The sequence below is a fragment of the Anser brachyrhynchus genome (genome assembly GCF_964034855.1).
Source record: "Anser brachyrhynchus genome assembly, chromosome: 11".
In the NCBI taxonomy this organism is placed as follows: Eukaryota; Metazoa; Chordata; class Aves; order Anseriformes; family Anatidae; genus Anser; species Anser brachyrhynchus.
The window spans coordinates 15,239,051-15,256,974 of record NC_137706.1 but is presented as its reverse complement, the minus strand read 5'-3'; the positions used below and the strand labels follow the sequence as shown (position 1 = coordinate 15,256,974).

At 43.5% G+C, this 17,924-nt stretch overlaps 1 protein-coding gene across 1 annotated transcript in view; it reads left to right on the top strand.

Moving 5' to 3' along the window:
* Positions 1-17,924, top strand: part of AGBL1 (AGBL carboxypeptidase 1) — a 330,445-nt gene that overhangs the window by 25,845 nt on the left and 286,676 nt on the right. Inside the window, exon 2 of the mRNA XM_080607077.1 lies at positions 6,766-16,601. Coding sequence (XP_080463203.1) covers positions 16,551-16,601 — 51 coding nt within the window. The 5' untranslated portion in view covers positions 6,766-16,550. The remainder of the gene's footprint in view (positions 1-6,765; positions 16,602-17,924) is intronic.

Below are 17,924 nucleotides of genomic sequence, written 5' to 3'. Positions count from 1 at the left end.
ATAAGTTTTACCTCAAGATTTTTCAGCCTGATACTCAGATTGAGAACACCTTTCACATCTTGCATATGCCAGGTAGAAAGCAATGCATCTACTCACCTAACCCCCTGCCCTCATTTCATTATATTAGGATCCATTTAACAAAGAAAATCTGTCACATATTTTCATGTTCCCTCTTTTTCCAGAAACAGCCAGAGGTTGGAAAACTGTCCTTCTTGTATTGTTACCATGGAGAAAAAAAAAACCATGAACATCGTTATTTAGGCTTTTCATGTTATCCATCAGTCAGAAGCATGGAACAAGCTATATGAACCTGCCTGACCCCAAGCACAGAGCACACACTCAGTACAGTAAAGCCAGGATATCCATCACCCTGTGCTGGTGCTCAGGGTCAGCTCCCTCACTAAAGAATAACACCATCTGCAATATCTATATGCTTCTGCTTAGCTCAGATCCCAAATGGAGTTGGAAGATAGAAGTCAAATGTAAGCACTGAGTAATTTGGAAGAGTCTGCATCTGGTCCAGAAATGGGTTAAAATATTGCAATTTGGGCCATTGCTCAAAATCTTGCAGACAGAAAGTCAGTGGTATCTTTTCCTTTGTTTAGTTTCTTACATTCCCATCTCTTTGTGTCCCAAAACAACCCCACTTTCAACTAGAAATAAGGACTGATGTCATTGGTGACCACTATCCCAAAAATTGACACAGCCAGGAGTTAATCTTCACTTGCATAATTTCACTGATTCCAGTAGGATTTACAGCTCCCAGTCCCTAGGCTGAGAATAATAAAGCCAGTGCAGTCTGGCTCTTCTTTATTATCCCTCTTAAAGTTTATGTCTTCAAATATGGTCTGGTTATGAGTTAACAATACTGAAAAGATCAATACCAGAGTCTGACTAGGGGAGCTCAAAACATGTTCATAAAAGTTAAATTAGAATCATAAAATGATTATGGGCTCTGGGTTTTCTTTTTTTTTTTTTTCTTCTTTTATTTATTATTATTTTTTTCCCCTTGACTGTTCCGCCTGCTTTGGGTGGTAGTTTGCTGGCCAGTGGGGAGGTAGCTCACATTTGTGTTCCCCTCCTCTGTCCCCACTATATCTTCTCTCAGGATCTGAAGAGCTGGAGCAGGACCGTGCAGAGGCATTTCCGGAAGGTTTTGATGGGCTTCAGGTCACATTTAAATGCTCCTCATTTTTTATCATTATTTTTCTGAAAGAGAACTTTGATGGCTACCTAGCAGAAGGTTCTCCAAAAATCCCAGAAATGAATAAGAAATGCAAAACACATTCTCCATCTTGACTACAAGAACATTGTGGGCAGTGCCTGTAACACTCTTAATGCTTTTGCTGGTTGCTCCAGCCCATGACGATTTCTACCCTCTTGCCTACCCCTGCAACACTTGTCCCAAAAAAGAAAATCTCCTATATGCTTTTATTGGTTTGTTCCCTTCCCTTCTTCCCATGAACTATCTCAGCTTCTTTAAGGGCAAAGTACAAAACTAAGTTAAAATACATTGTATGCCTTTTTTTTTGTAAGTCTATAGAGATGTTTCTATGAATGACCATATAAGACATGCAGAGAAATTTGATCCTAGCTTATTGTTAGTAATTTTATGGTAATTTGTCCTGTATCTGCTTTGGCTGCTCCTCTGCTTCTTCTTACTTGCTGTATTTTTAATATACTCATCCTTGCCATGTCCAGTGAGTGCAGGTTGGATATTACCCCAATTTATCAGGCAGCAGGCAGAAGCACAGGACAATAAGCTCCCTCTGGGGTGCAGCACAGGATAGATGAGCTCCTCAACATCAGAGCACCTTCCCCCAGCATCTCCTTGCTCTGCTGCGGTGTGTTCATGTGCGTGAACACATGTGCACTCCTGCACGTGGGCGTACTGTGTGAAATACCAAACTGCTCTTGAGAACTACCTGAAGTAACCTTGCTCCAGCTTCTAACAAAAAGCGTTGTTCAGTGATTTACATTCCTTTGTAATCTGATGCAGTGATTAGAAAATCTCTTCATTGTAGTTTTTCCCTTTAATGCAGCAACCAATGACCCCTCTGCTGTATTTGAGAGAGAAATGTCAGCTCTTCATGTGGAAATGAGTCAGCCGATCGTATGTAAACATCAGGGGGAGCAGCGAGCGTGACAGAGACCTGAGCGAGGAGAACATGAATTGGGCTTTAATCTAATCACAAATCTCGCTTCTAGGGAGGAGAGCTGTGTGCTGCCAAGCGCCCTAGACAGCAGAGACAAGTCCCCAATTATGGATGTGCAGACTCAGGAGGATTAAAAGAAGGAGCTGGCAGGCAGTGATATTGTGCTATTTCACTGTTGCTTTGTCTTTGATGCCAGCCCTGGCACCCTCTGTTAGCCATGTTTGTCATCTCCGCCAGCCCTCTGCCTTTGCACCACTCCTTCTTCTCCAGGCCGTTGGTGCATGGAGAGGGGCACAGTCATTCTGCCCTGCTGGCTTTTCTGCAGAGCCCTTGCAATTTGCCGGGACTGGCATTAGACAGATTTTGTTTAGAACATCGTGTACAGCCTGTCAATGGGGTAGGGACTCAGAAAGGACTGGCTGCTTCCCCTTCATCTGATGGCAGTTTTCCCCACCCTTCAGCAACTCAAGGCTGCAGCAGAGCTGCTGGGGCAGTTGCTGGCTGCTGCTCTCCTCTCCTTGTCCGAGCCCTGGTATGAACACCCTGCAGCACGTAGAGCAGGGAGGTGGTAAGGCATGGACTGGGGAGATTAGGTGGCAGGAAAACACTGTACTCCTGAAACCCCATTTCCAAAGAGCCCAGCTACTAAGAGATTGTATCCCTTCTAGGTAGCTGTAATGCCTTCGAGAGCAAGGCTGGGGAGAGACAGAGAGGGAGGGGGCTAAAGAAAGACATATCAGGAAGGCAGGGAATAGCATGGGGGGTCCAAGGTTAGCTCTGGGACAAAAGGATGCAGTCACTCATCCAGGTGGGCAGTGAGGGTATGGCGATGGGTGGTCAAGGGGACAGATTCATGGATCACTTGCTGGATGAAGGACAGTGGAGTAGTGAAGCTGCTTTAAATCTTTTGTTAGAGATGGGAGAAAGGAGAACCCCAAATCAGCTGGAGGGTCAGGATGGCCACTCCTGCTCACAGGGAAGGGAACAACTAGGAGCTCTCTGAAGAGGAGAGATTTTCCAGTTTCTCTTAAAAGAGGATAATGGGTCTGCCTTCAGGGAGAGAAGCACGTTCAGGGGACAAAGTGTGCAAAGCACTGCACTCAAGTACTAAGGAGCAGAGTTTTAAGCTACTGTACTTTACTTTCAATAGCGTGTCCCCTGGGCAGACTCCATCTGGGCTATTGTTCTCCATCATACCTGTTGTTCAGCCACTCTGCTGTTCCCAAATAAAATGAAACGAGGCAGGTCCTAGTTCAAAGGCTCTGTTCAGAGCAAAACCTGTTAGGAGACATCCACCAAGCTCACCCTGCTGCTGCCACACACAGGGATATAGGGAAGCGCTCTCACTTTGAAAAGTGTCTGCGCAGCCTTGGCACAGTAGCACACCACGGTGGGTGGTTACCTGCAATCTGGCAGCCAAAGTAGACTAATGATGATTAGTCTTGCAACCAGATTGCTGCTGCAGGCATCTTTGATCTTGGGTCATCTCCGCGAGTGCTGTTCTAGCAGTGGGGAAGGGAGTGTCAGTGAGATTTTATGCAACCACATTTTCCCTGGCCAGAGCTCTGCACAGCAGCTCTCCAGCCCTGCTCTTTTGGGCACTGATGGGGAAAACTACATTTCTCTGCTCTGACCTTTGGAACAGATTCTTCTCCCCATGCTGAGATTATTGCAGATCAATGATTTTTAAGTGCTGACATAAACACAAATACTACACTTTGACTGTTGTTAACAGATACTGTTTATTTCAGCAGCCTTTCTCAAGAATATAAAATTATGTTTACAATTTTATGGAACCTTTCAGCTGAGGAGCTCAGAGTTGCAAAGGCTCACAAAGCCCTTGTGATGTCAATCTAATGCTATTGATGAAGATGAGAGCACAAAGAGATTGAGCGTAACAGCACAAGAACAGCTTTTATGGCACTACCAGCTTAGAAGACTCGGAAGTCTATCTAGCCTGGTACTGTTATTCCTGTTTGCATGCTAGTAAGGAAACCTGTCTAATACCCTGACTGCTCTTTGCTTCCAAATGCCTGTGGCTCTAAAGTTTTCTAAGTTGTAGCTGTTTTTTATGACGTTAGTAACTCCGAATAGTACCTATGGACCTGTTCATGAATCAATCAAGATCCAATAGGATCCATGGAGCCAGGTGACATCTTAGCATGAACAAGAATTTCATGACACATTGCTCAGTCAAGCCAAATGGAAAAGAAAAAAAGGCAGAAGTCCATCCATTTCACTGTCATACCCTACGCTTACCTTTAAGACAAAGAGAAAAAGATATAGGGGTACTAGCATTACTACCTGGTTTTCTCAAGTGCTGCCAGACTCCCCAGGAACTCCGGTAATGCTGAAAATTAGACCTCTACCTGCAGACTGGTCTATGTCTTTGTTATGAAAAGAGATCCATGCTGCAACCTCCAGATGTATATAGGGAGATATTTAAAGTGAAAAATGATGAGAGTAGATTTCCAGCAAGTACAGAAGAGATGTAAAAGCATTTTGAAAGAGCACACTGTTCCCAGCCCTGCACTTCACTTGCATTCTCAGCTAGTGTAGCTGGAGAGGGCTGGGTAAATGAAGGTCATTGCTGTTTCTTGCAAAAGTGTCTGGAGGGTTGCTTTTAAATGAAAGGCTACTTCTCTCATTTCTTTCTGGTCTAAAGCTGAAGAGATCTGAAGACTGCAAAACACTGGGCAAGCAGCCCAGCATTGCCTAGAACCGTGAGCTAAAATATTTGAAACTTTCAATATTCCTCTTTTTTTCTTGTGATTATTTTGTAACCAACATTTAGAAAGAGCTACACAGCTCTTTTGAAGCTCAATTCACTGGTGCAAATAGAAGAGTGATTAAATAAATCCAAAGACCAGATGGTTTGGGAATTTAAGAGAGTCTAAAGATTCCCACCCTTGTTGTGAGGTCAAAACCAGTTTTACTGCCTGAATATCATTAGCAAATAATGGACTTGGTTCTGAAAGAAACCATGACTGCACTAGGATGTCTCCTTGTAGTTTTCATGGGGTGTTGTCTCCATCACTAGAAATACCTCCACCTGCTGCAGGTTACTATCTCTTCTGCACCATTTACATGGGGCAGCTGGAGACCTCCTCCTAAGGTGGCCCAAGCCGAGTTTTTGTGTGTTGCCTGCTTTGTGCTGAATTCCCACCGGGTAGGCTTTTGCTCCTGGGAGGTTTAGGGATGCCAGAAAAGACACTGAGAGAAGAGACACGAACCACCGTAGTTTTGTCTTTGTTAAGGAATAACTGGGGTCTTGCCTCTAAGTCTTGGTGGGGTGGCAGGTTGCCAGAAACCGGGCCACCCCTCAAGCTAGCAGTGTTAGCAGAAGAACTGGAGGCTGAATATGGTTTGAGGTTGAAGTGTTGTCTCCTGGGTCATGGCACAGGCTTCATCAAAAAAAAAAAAAATCTTTCCCTCTTCATTCTTTCTGTGGGAATATCAGAACAATTGTCAGTCACCCAACGCTTGTCAGTCTGGCCCATTTCACCAAGACCAAATTTGTTTTGCAATATGAATAAATTAAGACAGAACTGAAAAATGCCTGGATGAGGATTAATTAATCATTTACAGAGTCCCATCAGCTCGCAGGGCTCTACCACAGGGCTCCCAGATCATCACTGGTATGTTCTGAAAGGCAGCCAGTGAGCAGGATCTGATTCACTGCCTGAATTAATCTGTGTGAATGGCTGTGGGATCCATTTGAAAGCAGCACTGAGAATTGGCCTATAAAAAGACAGCCCAATTTTTCGTGGAAGCTACTTTGGGAAATGAATGAGGACTTTACAATCTCCTTCAGCCATAAAAAAACATACACATCTCATATTGCTGCTTGCCTATTTTAATTAAACCAATAATTAAATTTTAATGAAATGAAGGTTTCCCTAAAAAAGAGTCAGCAGTGACTGAAGAGTTTTTGTTTGGAGGAGGGAGGCGAAGTGGATGTATCAGGCCACTGGGCTTGCCTCCCCCCTAACAAATGCTGGAAGAAATACATGGTGAACAAGGTTCATGTAATGAGCTGAACAAGAAACACTTATGATAATGAAGTCAAGAGGCAGCTTGTTTCATACGGCTCTCCCTGGCTGTGTATTTTTTCCTTGCTTCTCCCAGCATAGTGCTGTATTCGCAAGGTCTTGACTTACACCTGGGAGGCTGCTGCTGCGTGAAGTCTTTAGAGGTGCCAGCAGCAGTCACACAGCAGCCCCAGAGACACGTCGAGGTATAATCAACACTTAGCTCCACATTGCACTGAAAAAGGTGTAGACATGAGCCTCTGTGGCCACTCTTAATTGAAATTGTCCTCTGAGGCAACTTTTCATTAGAAATGAGTCAAAAACCTTATGATTTCACTGAGCCTGTCTCCAGAGTAAGGCAGATTCACATGCAAGATTGCTGGGGCAAAACAAAGGTTCACAAAATGCTACCCAAATGACAAAAGGGCACAGATGTTCAGATGAACACTAGGTCATCAGTAATAAGTGCTGGTTGCTTCAAATGCACAGAAGTGTACATGTGGCCACAGACTCTTTGACTTTAGGGAAAAAAATTCAACTGCTGAATAGATGATGAAGTTTTCTTCCTTCCTCCCCAGATATCACCGCCTTGAGTTTTCCTGTGATGGCACTGGGGGCACTGTGACCTCTCTTCTCCTTCTGTCTCTGCCATTGATGCTCTGTGTGTCCTTGAGAGACTCGTCGTCGACTTCGCAAAAGTGTAAGCTGGAAAAAAATGATTGCCTAACTCCCAGAGATGGAGTTGTGAGAGTTGATGGATTAATATATACTGCATTGTGTACATGTCAAGAGCTATTGATGGGCACACCAGGGAACGTACCAGGCACATCCAGGGCTAAAAGGAAGAGCTGCCACAGCTTGAATGAGAGGTGTCATCTGGGGACTGTTAGCAATTATGACCTGTTTGTAGAAACCACCACAGCAGAAGGGTTTGCATTGCTAACACACCTGCATTGGTAGGCATTATTGATACATTCAGAGATTATCTGAAAATGGCATTGGATGATTATTCTTTTAACATCTCTTCTTTAGTTTAGTTTACTTTGAAACATGGTTGATACGATATTGCCCTTTCTGGATTCGTGCACCCACCCTAAAAACTTATGAACCCAGTGGCCTATTTCAAAATGTGTTTTACAGAGAAGCAAAAATTCTAAAGATAAAATAATTCATAGAATTTTAGCAAAAATATGTGTCTAGGTAGAAGTGAGACACCTGGTACATGCCACTGATGAAAAAAAGGCTTTTCCATTGAACTCTGGAGTACCTGTGGGTAAGGAAAGTGTGAAAAGGGGAGAGTCCAAAAGATTGCCCTAATCACTTCTAGGGGAAAGCTTGTGCTTTCTCAGACACAGCTGATCAGCTGTGAAACTCCATTCAATAGGAAACCAAACTTCAGTAACCACATTGCTTACAGAAATAGTTATTACTGAAGAAGATTTCCACAGGGTTTTCACTTTGACAGAAGGCCTCTTCTGGAATTTTATCAAGCCATCTTCTTTAGCAGGTTCACAGAGGTTCATCCAGGGACTTGGAAGGGAAAAGTAGGGAAAAAAAGCAAACCAACAAACAAACCACAACCGGCGATGGAATCACCAGTAGGATCTATGGACATGACATGATATACCTTTAGTTAGTGTTTCTATTGGCTTCACGGATGTGGGGAAGCTGGGCCAGCTCTTTTGAACTACTTCCTTCCTCAAGTGTTTGCAAGAAGCCTCTTTTCTGCACAACCAGCAGGCTGAGAGGTGGGACATATTTCTGAGTACTACAAAGCAAAGTCAGAAGGGCCTATCCTTCTCAGAGATTGCCTTGAATTGCTTCCAGAGCCAAGTCTTCAGAAATCCTGTCTGCTTTCAATCAGTCAAAGCAAAATGTAGACAAATTCTGTCCCTCAGTCTTACAGCTTCTCTCTCTGAGATGATTTCCTTCCTGGCAGAGCAAATTTCTCTGCATTTCAAATTTTGTTGTGTTCCTATTCACAGGAGAACCATTCATCATTCAGGATGGAGAGAATTTTAATGATGTGGGGTTGTAAATAACTGCCCATTCTCAGTTCTAACTGTGCTTCTCATGCAGCCCTCAGCAGTGACAGTCTGCTTCCAAGGCCTCTGTAGTACTGCTAAATTTATTATGTCACAAACCAGTATTCAGTTTCAGTCTTAGTGAAGTCTCAGTATATATATATAGAGGCTCCTCCAGCCTCTCTATATATATTCAGAGAATTCAACTCCAGCTTTAGAGAAAGCCAGGCCTCATGGGCCCAGGGGCAAGAGGACAGAAGAACTTTTGCTTGTCTTTGGAAAAACTACAAGTACTTGCAAACAAAAAGCAAACCAAAACAAAAAAAATAAAACAAACAAAAAATCACTTGTCATTTTTGTTGATATTTCTGTCTCAAGATACAGGGATAAAGGAGGAATTTTCCTGGGAGTTTTTCTGTTTGCACCCAGTTACATTAGATTTAGAGAGCAGTCACTCCCAGGCCTTCTGATACAGGTGGGTGGTCAGTAAAGTCATTCAGTACTGATTATCAAATACAGTTAATAAGTTTAGTAGCCCACTGTTGCTGAAAACATTATTGCATGGGATAAAGTGCTTGCAAACTTATAAGGGGTCACAGTGTTTTTTTGCTATGGTGAAGGTCAAGTTTAGAGGTCTAGTGGTCAAAAGTGGTTTCTTATTTAGGTGCTTCCTCTGACTCTCTTGAAGATGCCCTTCAGGCATTGCCTCTGACAAACTAGTTTGTGCAGCACTATATATGAGCTAATAGCATAGCATTACCTACCAGTCTTCCATCATCTGTGCAATCCCATACCTCCTGCAGTTTGCTTTTTCTTTGCTTTTTGTACCTTCGTGGGTGTTTTTGCTTGTCCAGTTCAGCCCTGGAATGATATTCATTCACTGTGATATTCATTCATTTTGGAAGCTTGTGGCAATCAAAGCAAAACAAGACGAAGCAGGATGGCCAAATAAGCTTCTACAAAAACTCAGGTGTGGGATATATTTTGGAGTTAATTCTCTGTGCTCTGTGTCCCAGTATGGTATCACCAGTAACAGCCCAACTTGCCATGTTCTCTTCCATTTGCTGGTCTCATTAAAATGTATGACCCACTAGATTGCTCAATTGGTCTGAGTGTTCTCCTTTTTCTTTGTTTCTTATCCTTTTTTTTTTTTTTCTCCCTGGTGTCTTTGCATACTGAATGTTGCTGTGTGTGTCAGAGATGCTAAATGTGAGACAAACAGAAGAGACAGATATACCACAGTTTGTTCTGTTAATGGGAAGGCTTTGTGTACTGCTGTGTCTGGCTGGCATAAAGTCCATTTCCTTAAACATTCAACAAAACAGATTCTTCCCTGTCTTGCACTTATGTCTGTGCTCACACTTTTGCAACTTGGGTGCCATATACAACTGAATTAGCATAGAGACATTTTAAGCAGACAAAATTGGTGACAAAAGTGACAAAGAAAATAAGAACCAGACTGTCAGGGTATGAAAAACAATTGTTTGTTGTCTTTTTTTTTTTTTTTTAATAAGCAACTGAAAATCTTGACACAGGTATGTCTGCAGGAAAACAGGGAGGGTATTTTGTCCAACAGAAATATTCGCTGAGCTGCAGGTGACAAAACAAGGGACCTTTACCTTGTACTGTTGCCTGGAGACTTGATAAAGGCAAGTAAGACACCAGTGTTGTTAATTTAACTATTGCACTATTATTTCATTCTCCTTCCGGGTTTCTTCAGCACATCCCTACTGCTGTCCTTCAAGAGAATACCAGCATCATGGGCTACTTGGCAGGAGGTGGGATAGTTAGCCCCCTCCTATGTGTGCTCTGTTAATGGCCAGAAGTCTTAGCAGCCCAGCGAGGAACTCCACTTGCCTGTATCTCAAAGATTCACTGACACAGCAGGTGTCTCCTCTCGCAATGGACCAGGAGCAATTGGTAATGCTGTGGGTAGATCAGACTTAGACCCACCTGTAGTATTCAGTAACCGAGCAAGTGTTTTCTACCTGCTGTATCTGAGGCATTGAACAGCACAGCAAGGGGCTTTGTAGGAACAAAGTGGAAATATCTGACAGCAGTCAAGTGGTTAAATACATCTTTCTTAGGATAAGTGGTGTATGTGTGTTTAATATATAGTTGTTTTTCCATAAACTAGATTTAAATAAGAGCCCAACAAAATATATTTCAGAATATTTGACAATCTGTCAGGGTGTAAGAAACATCCATTCCACTTGACAAATGAAAACTTTTATTCTTAGATGAAGAAAATGACAGCATGGCACTGAGCCAGCATGTTTCCACTCCTGGTTCACGATACAGTTCACGACCAAATTGATCAACTGCTAAAAGTCTGATTTGCCAAAATATTGTCCATTGTTATTCCAAAAGAGATCCAAAGTGTGCAGAGGTCATATGAAAGCTGTTTGAGCCTAGACTGCAAATGCAGAGTGTATTTTCAAGCCTGGGTTAATGTATTTTTACAGCAGGTCTCTTTATTTGATTCTATTAATGCCTTTACAACTGGAGTAGGTTTTAGGGACCTGGAAAGAAAGAAGTGGGAGTATGTCTTTATATGGAAGCAGCCCTCTCAGCATGTGTCAGAAAGGACAGTGATGCAAGAAAATACCCTCTATCACATACTGACACAGCATACAATATATCTACCATAGCCTCTGATACACTATCCCTATGGTCTTCCATGTCCTATATCCTTGGTCATCATGCTGCTGTAGAAATGAACCGTAGCATGTCCCCCAGACGATGCTCCCCAGGCCATGCTGCTGTGCAGCAACAAATGAAAGGTGAGATGGCAGGAATGTCTCCAGAGAAGCAAAACTCTGATTAAGCCTGCTGTTCCCCTCTCTGCCCCAGGCACTCTGCACAGTACCAGCCTCATATTAAACCAGGGTAAGACCAGAAATTTCCAGTGGTAGGTTTCTGACCCAAAAGATATTAACTTCTCGTCCAGTGGCTGCAGGAGTCTTGAGTCACTTCCAGCAGCATCTGAAAATCAATTTCAGCATCATGACTTCTTGTGTTTTCATTGCCATTTTAACCATTTCACTACTGTAGAAGAGTAAATTATTTCATGAGCAGGTGGAATGTTATTCAGAGACGTAAACCTCTACATATGCATTCACAAATGGAAGATTATCTCTTTTCCACATACATATGTATTAATATTGATGATCATTTGGTGATATTGGTGATCATTTACGATAAGCATAGTGCTTGAACAAAAGACAATGAAAATGAAGGGTTTGTTAGAGAAAAGAGTACCCAGATAATAATAATAATAATAAAACAATATCCCCTTATTAAAATATATACATTTCTTGGCTACATGTAATTTTGACAGCAGAACTCATTTCTTTATTTAATAGAAATGAAACATGGACAGTTAACTCAATATTTTACACAGTCATATTTCAGTTGTGTTTCATAAAACTCAGGCTGGCTTTGGAATGAATAATTTATCCAATTAGATTTTTTTTTCCCCATTTTTAATGGAACCTGGCTGTTCTCTCATCTGTCTCACTGGTTTAAAAACGGAAATCATCCTATTAGAATCCAGATGTGCAACATGAGTACAAAATTGGTGTCATTTTTATGAGAATTAGGTGAAAATATTCTCAGATTATTCACAGGTTTCCAAGATAATTTTATTATTTGGACTGCTAATGTCCAAAAATTGAATGATTTTTTTATGCATTTGTTTGGTATAGACTCTAGATAAAAAAGGGGAAGCTTGTCTGTGGCTTCTCACCTGATTTTGGTGATACTGATTCTGGTTCTGCAACTGCTGTATTTAAGTCTTCTTAGGGCTAGTTTTTCTTTGGCCTGTGAATTACTTTCAAATGCAATTCAGTGGGGGCTCACATGGGAAAGAACAGGCTGAACTGGAATAAGTGGGAATGTGAAAATAACACGGGAAAAATTTATTTTAATATGTTATATTCTTGCGTGGGATTCCTACTTTCAATTTACAAATCAATAATATTACAGTTGCTAGGTATCTTGGCAGAGGACTTCTGTCTTCCTCTCATTGCTTTGTTCACAAGGAAAATTTCCAGATTATCTCATCTATGGAGATTTTTAACCTTGTATCATTCTAATGCAATGCTATAGCTGAAAACTTTCATTTTTTTTTTTGTACAACGCTTCTGAATGAGAGCTTGCAAACTTTATAGCTTTACAACACCTGAACAAGGAAAGCTTCAAAATCTCCTTTTACAGGTAGGGAAGATGTAGGTTTAGGCACAAGAACAAGTTTCTGTGGTTAAAATATTACATAGTGTCAGCTGATCCATGGTAATGTTTTCTGCATAAGCTCTTAAAATGAAATAATTGGACTGAATGCTCTTTTAATGCAGGTGAAATCATCCTGTATTATCTTACCTTTGCTATGGGCTAAAAGTGTGTGCACATATTTGCTGGAGATCAGATGACATCTCTAACTTGTTTGTGTGTCTGAGCCCTTGAGCACAAGAAAAGAAAATTACTGGTCTGAGCTTGTGCAGCAACTGCAGAGAGCCCAGGGGTCCTGCCTTTGTGCTTCTAATGCCCTCTGTCCTCCCCACAAGAACATTAACTCCGGCACTAGTAGGAAGCTGCAGTCATGAGTTTAATTTTCATTTTGTTTAAGGATCACATAAACCTAAGGGCACAGGGGAAACAACAGTGGCATCAATATAAACTTTAACAAGCTAATCTTCAGGCTGGATTGACAGCGTAATATGAATGGGTAGGACAGTGTTTATGCTTTACCTCTGGCATTTGTCTCTGTAGGCTTCCTAACTTATTCAGCCTGTGAGGGTTGAGGTAGGGAACCTCCTATTCATAGAAACTAACAACGAATTTGGAAACTCGACAAAAATCTGGAAGCAATGGCTATGAGGAATGGTGAATAACTAGAAACCTCTGAGATTTACTGCTTTGAATTTGGTTTCAAAAGGTTTTTGAAGTACATTTTACGTTGATGTAAACATCACTGTCACTTCTGGGGTCTTTCTTTAGCATTTCTATTTGTTAATCTCCCTGCTAATTCAAATGCAAGTTCTGGAGCTTTCTGTTGTATGATACTTTCTTGTAGTCTCTGGGCGTCACCAAGCAAACTACCCCCAAATTTTAAAGAATGGAAGAGATTTCGTTTCCCCAAGCTTTGCTGTTGTTATTCTCTTTCCCTTGGGTTGCCATAAGTACAGCAAAATCTCTGCATTTTTTTCTAAAGCTTCTAAAGCTTCTTCGCATAGAAACGAAGAACCAGATCATGGGGGTAGGGGGCTTAGGAAAGATGGGATCCTATAGCAGAGGGCAGTGTGGTGTTCTAGGTAGGGCAGGAAGCTAGCTACTCATCTAGCATCTTACAGTGCAACAGGGAGAGGGATCACCATGTGGTAATGACGAATTGCCACTGAGAAGGTGAGCGATCAGGTGGTGTGATGTGGTAGAGAAGGGGATCTGAGACAACCGGGCTGCCTGCCGCTGTAACCTGCTTACATCCATCAGCTCTCATTGCCTTCTGAACAGTCACGCAGTAGGAATTAACAGTTCCACACAGCTCTAGTGACAGGTACAATTGTCACAAGAAAGAGAACAAAGCGACAAAGTGGAAGAGCTCCTTTAAAGAGCTTCTAATCACCTCTGAAATAATTTTCTGCCAGTGCATTAATTTGTGTAAGACAGAGTGTGCTGGCACTGCTCATAAAACCCATTACCTGCCTTCCTCCTTCCCAGCCCATTTGAGGACGTCGTCCCTGCACTCTCTTGGTTCTCTCTCCTCCTTACATAATGGTCTGTTACTAGATTTTATTGAGTCCTGCTGGTGTGAAAGAAACTCTAAAGCCTTGTCTCAAAGTTACTTGGCAAGTGTGTTAACTCTTGGAGACTTTAAGACTGTCATTGGATGTTTCCCTTGCATTTAGGATGGATCTTTTGGCAAGGAGGGACAGATAGATCTGGAGAGCATGGTGCATGGCATGCTCTTACACCCTGAACCTCTTGCTACCAAACTTAACAACCTTCCAGCTTCAGGACTTTTTCTCCATTGAGGCCATCTGTGTATCAAAGTTACTACACTCAACTCTTACTATTTCATCTTCCTGTGCACTGCTTAGGCCTTCAGCATTTTAAGACTCAGAGCTCATCCTAATTCTTTCAGTTTAACTTAATGCAAGATTTCAACACGTCTCCAGAGACAGTGGGCCGGTGAAATTAATATGGCCCACCACAGGCTGTTGTTTCTTTATGTAAACTTTTACAGACCCCCAGGAGAAAAGTTTAGTGCCACTCTGCATTTAACCCTTTGATGTGTTGAAAGCAATATGCCTGCAAAGGCTGTTCAGAATTCAGTGTTCTTTGGGTAGGACACCATCTCTCAGTCTAAAATATAGTATTTCACAGAGTGCAGCAGCTTTGTTGTTGTTGTTGTTGAAATCAATATTTTCATTTAGAAAAATCCCTGAACCTGAATTTCCATAGGAAATGAGTCCATGTAACTTTTCTTACTCTGCCTTGTTGTCTGTAGAGCATCTTGTCCATCAATCAACAGTCCTTGTGGCATTCTCCATGAATGGACTGCTGTGTCTCCATAATTATGCAAAGGTATTTTAATCTGGTTTATTTTATAACCTGGTAGTGACATCCTGGGACCCTGCTGGCACACACAGAAACCAAGGAATGCCATGCTTGTGTCACTTGTTCACACATCACTGGGCTGAGCTGGAGAGAATTTGTCTTAACATTTACCTAAAACACTTGATCAATGAAGGTTCTGCAGCGTTGAAAGATCTTCACATGAAAATAGTCCCTAGCCAAGATTAGAGTGGTTTATTCTTCATTTAACTCGTTCTTAGAAGATTAGGGTTTTAGCTCTGATCTGTGATTTCTTCATTGACTTCAGCAAAGAAATGCGTGCACACATTGATTGTCTGGTATGTCACTTTGTGGCACTGAATCCTGTAAGCATTTGTCTTGTGCCAGGAGACCAAGGTTCATGTTACTTCTTCTAAGGTCTTTAGTTATTAATTCACAGTGAAAACACTCCTACTGGAAGGGCTAGAGAGACCCACACCAGCATTAGGTACTTATTTAAGAGGTAAAGACTGAAATTAATGTCCGTAAATTGGAAAGACAAGATCTAACCTTCATCTTCTGCACGTCAAGTAATTATATCCAATGTCAGCCTACAAATCTCCCTGAAGTGGTGCCATTCTGGCATTAAGAAAGCTGAACTGAAATTTCTGCATCCCTGAAAAAATGTTTGTGTTGAACTAATTGACATTCTCACATTGAAAACATTTCCCTGGAAAAACCTCATCCAGCTCTCCACTCGGCTTCTTTACCTGCTCCTTTTTGTTTACCAAGCCCTTTGATATCATCTGGCTGAAGCTAAAAGTGGTCTCTGTGCCCTCCTAGGAATTCAGGCTACAACTACAGCCATACCCCGGCATGGTTCATGCACCAGGGAGAGATCTCAGCTCTGAGCTACAATCCTCACAGACATGGATGGGTACGTGTGAATCACTGTAGTGGCCCTTGGAGCCAACTTTCCCCCAGGACTGCACTTTTCTTGGGCAGAGAGGCCGCACAGGATGTGAGTGCTCCCCTTTCCTCCCTGGGCTTTGCCATGCAGCCACGAGATGCCCTCTGCTTGCGCTCCCTGCCCTGCAACTGCTACGAGGCACTGCCCGTGGCCTTCGCAGCTGTGACTGGAGAGAAGCATCGGGGCTGCAAGCCCAAAACCCTCCGTGAGCCTCAGCGATCCTGCTCCACCTGTCCCTCATGCCGGGTGTATCTTCCGTTCGTTGTCAGCGCTCATTAAGACCGAGGGCATCTCTCCCACTCCCTCTGCCTTCTCCGCGTCTCCGGTTTCACTGGAGCGGAGTCAAACAGAGACGAGTCCACGCAGGGTCTGGAATGGATCAGCAGGTCAGCTGGGAATGACTGTCAGGCTGCCAGCGCGCTCCCTCCCTTCTCCCTGGCTTTCTTTGAGGTTTGTAGCTCTTCTGCTTTCTTGTTGCTATTGCCACCCTCCCCACACTCCCCCTGCCATACACCAAGCACCCAGACCTTTCCCGAGCACTTTACTTAATCCCCAGGATTCTTTATATAGGAATTAATCTTCTCGTCACAGTGGGAGAGCTCGGAGGGAGGGGGTACATTTATCTCTCCTGCTGAGGTCTAGAGTTGCATTGCTGTGATTATTGGTGGTAGCAGTGTGCGTGTGTCTGGGGATCTGTGTTTAGCTTCTTCGTTTCTTAAACAGCACAGGGGCAGCAGCCAGGCAAGTTGGCAGCTTTGCTTTCTGGCTGCATTGTGTCTGCTGCTAGAAAGAGGGATTGTGAGTGGGGAGCAGCATGGCAGAACAAGAAGCCAGTGGCTTGCAAGTCCTTCTCTCCACCCTCCAGGTAAGAACAGCTTGAACTAATGAGAAAGGCGCTTGGGCTTGTTTTCCCCTTTAATTCACCAGCAGCAACTTGTTGGGCTGAGTTTGTTCTTACTAGCTCCCTGCTGGCTTGTCTCTAAAAGCATCAGCATGCAGGAGTCCTGACCTGCACCTCCCACCCTAAAACGCCTTTATGAAGTGAAGTTTCACTATTTGGAGATGAACGCTGGCAATTACTGCTATGCATCAATCACCGAGCCCTGTCTGCGGGCAGGCTCGGCTCCTGCGATCTCACCGCGTTCAGCAGGGGAGCGAGGGAGGTGTGAGGAACCGGCTGCTTCGCAATGAATGGGACCTGACAGCGCTGTCAGTCTGCAAGCGAGGCGAGCCGCAGCAGTGCACGGCGCTGCTCCAAGGGCTACGGGGAACGAGTAAACAGATCTGCTCGGAGACCGCGAGTTCCTCCCTGTCAAACTATTCTCACCAAGACTCCTAAGCACTTGCAGGGAAGAGGCAAAACCTCCCAAGGCTGGGCTCGGTGTGGTGCTGGTAAATGTCCCCAAGGAGCAGAGGGGAGGGAGGTGTCTCGGTCCAGGATCACACTTGTTGGACAAATGCGGCCATGGGAGAAAGGAGAGATATCCCTTCCTCAGACTGTAGGCGATCCCCTTGGTTCTGTTTTCTCCCAGCGAAGATGTGCTCCTCCTGGTCTCGCAGGAGATGTCTAAGCTGAGGCACGAGCCATCCTATGAAATAGGGCGCGTGTTTTGGGAGGGGAACCTCTGCGTTCACGAGCCATTTTTTTTGGTCATGAGTGGTGGGTGGGAACTGCTTTGCCAAGACAAGCTGCACAAAAATCCACTTTTAGACATCTACAGTGAAATTCCAGTTTTCTGCCTTTTTCCTGATCTGGGTCAGAGCCCCACAGGGACAGGAGTTTTGGGCAGTGTGTACTGCAGGGCAGTTTCACATCTGAGGCAGTAGCATCCTCTGGCAGCTATGTGGGCCATCAAAGCCTCACGCTGCTGCATGCCACCGGAGCACAAGATGAGGGGCAGGGTGTGTGAAACACACTGACCACCTGGGTCAGCCCAGGAGCTCCTGCCTCACAGCCGTGTGTCTGCGAAGGTTTCTGTGACCAGCCACGAGTGCGTAGAGAAGGTTACAAAACCTCATGGTACGTAACTGGCTTCGAAACTTAGTTGTGTAGGCTGACCAGCCTTGACGTTCTTATCAAAGCTTATGTAACTGTCAACAACTTTTATTTCTCGTAACATTGTCAAACCCTGGTTTGCCCTCCACGGCACCCTGTGGCAGTGAGTTCTGCAGGTGAGCGGGCACACAA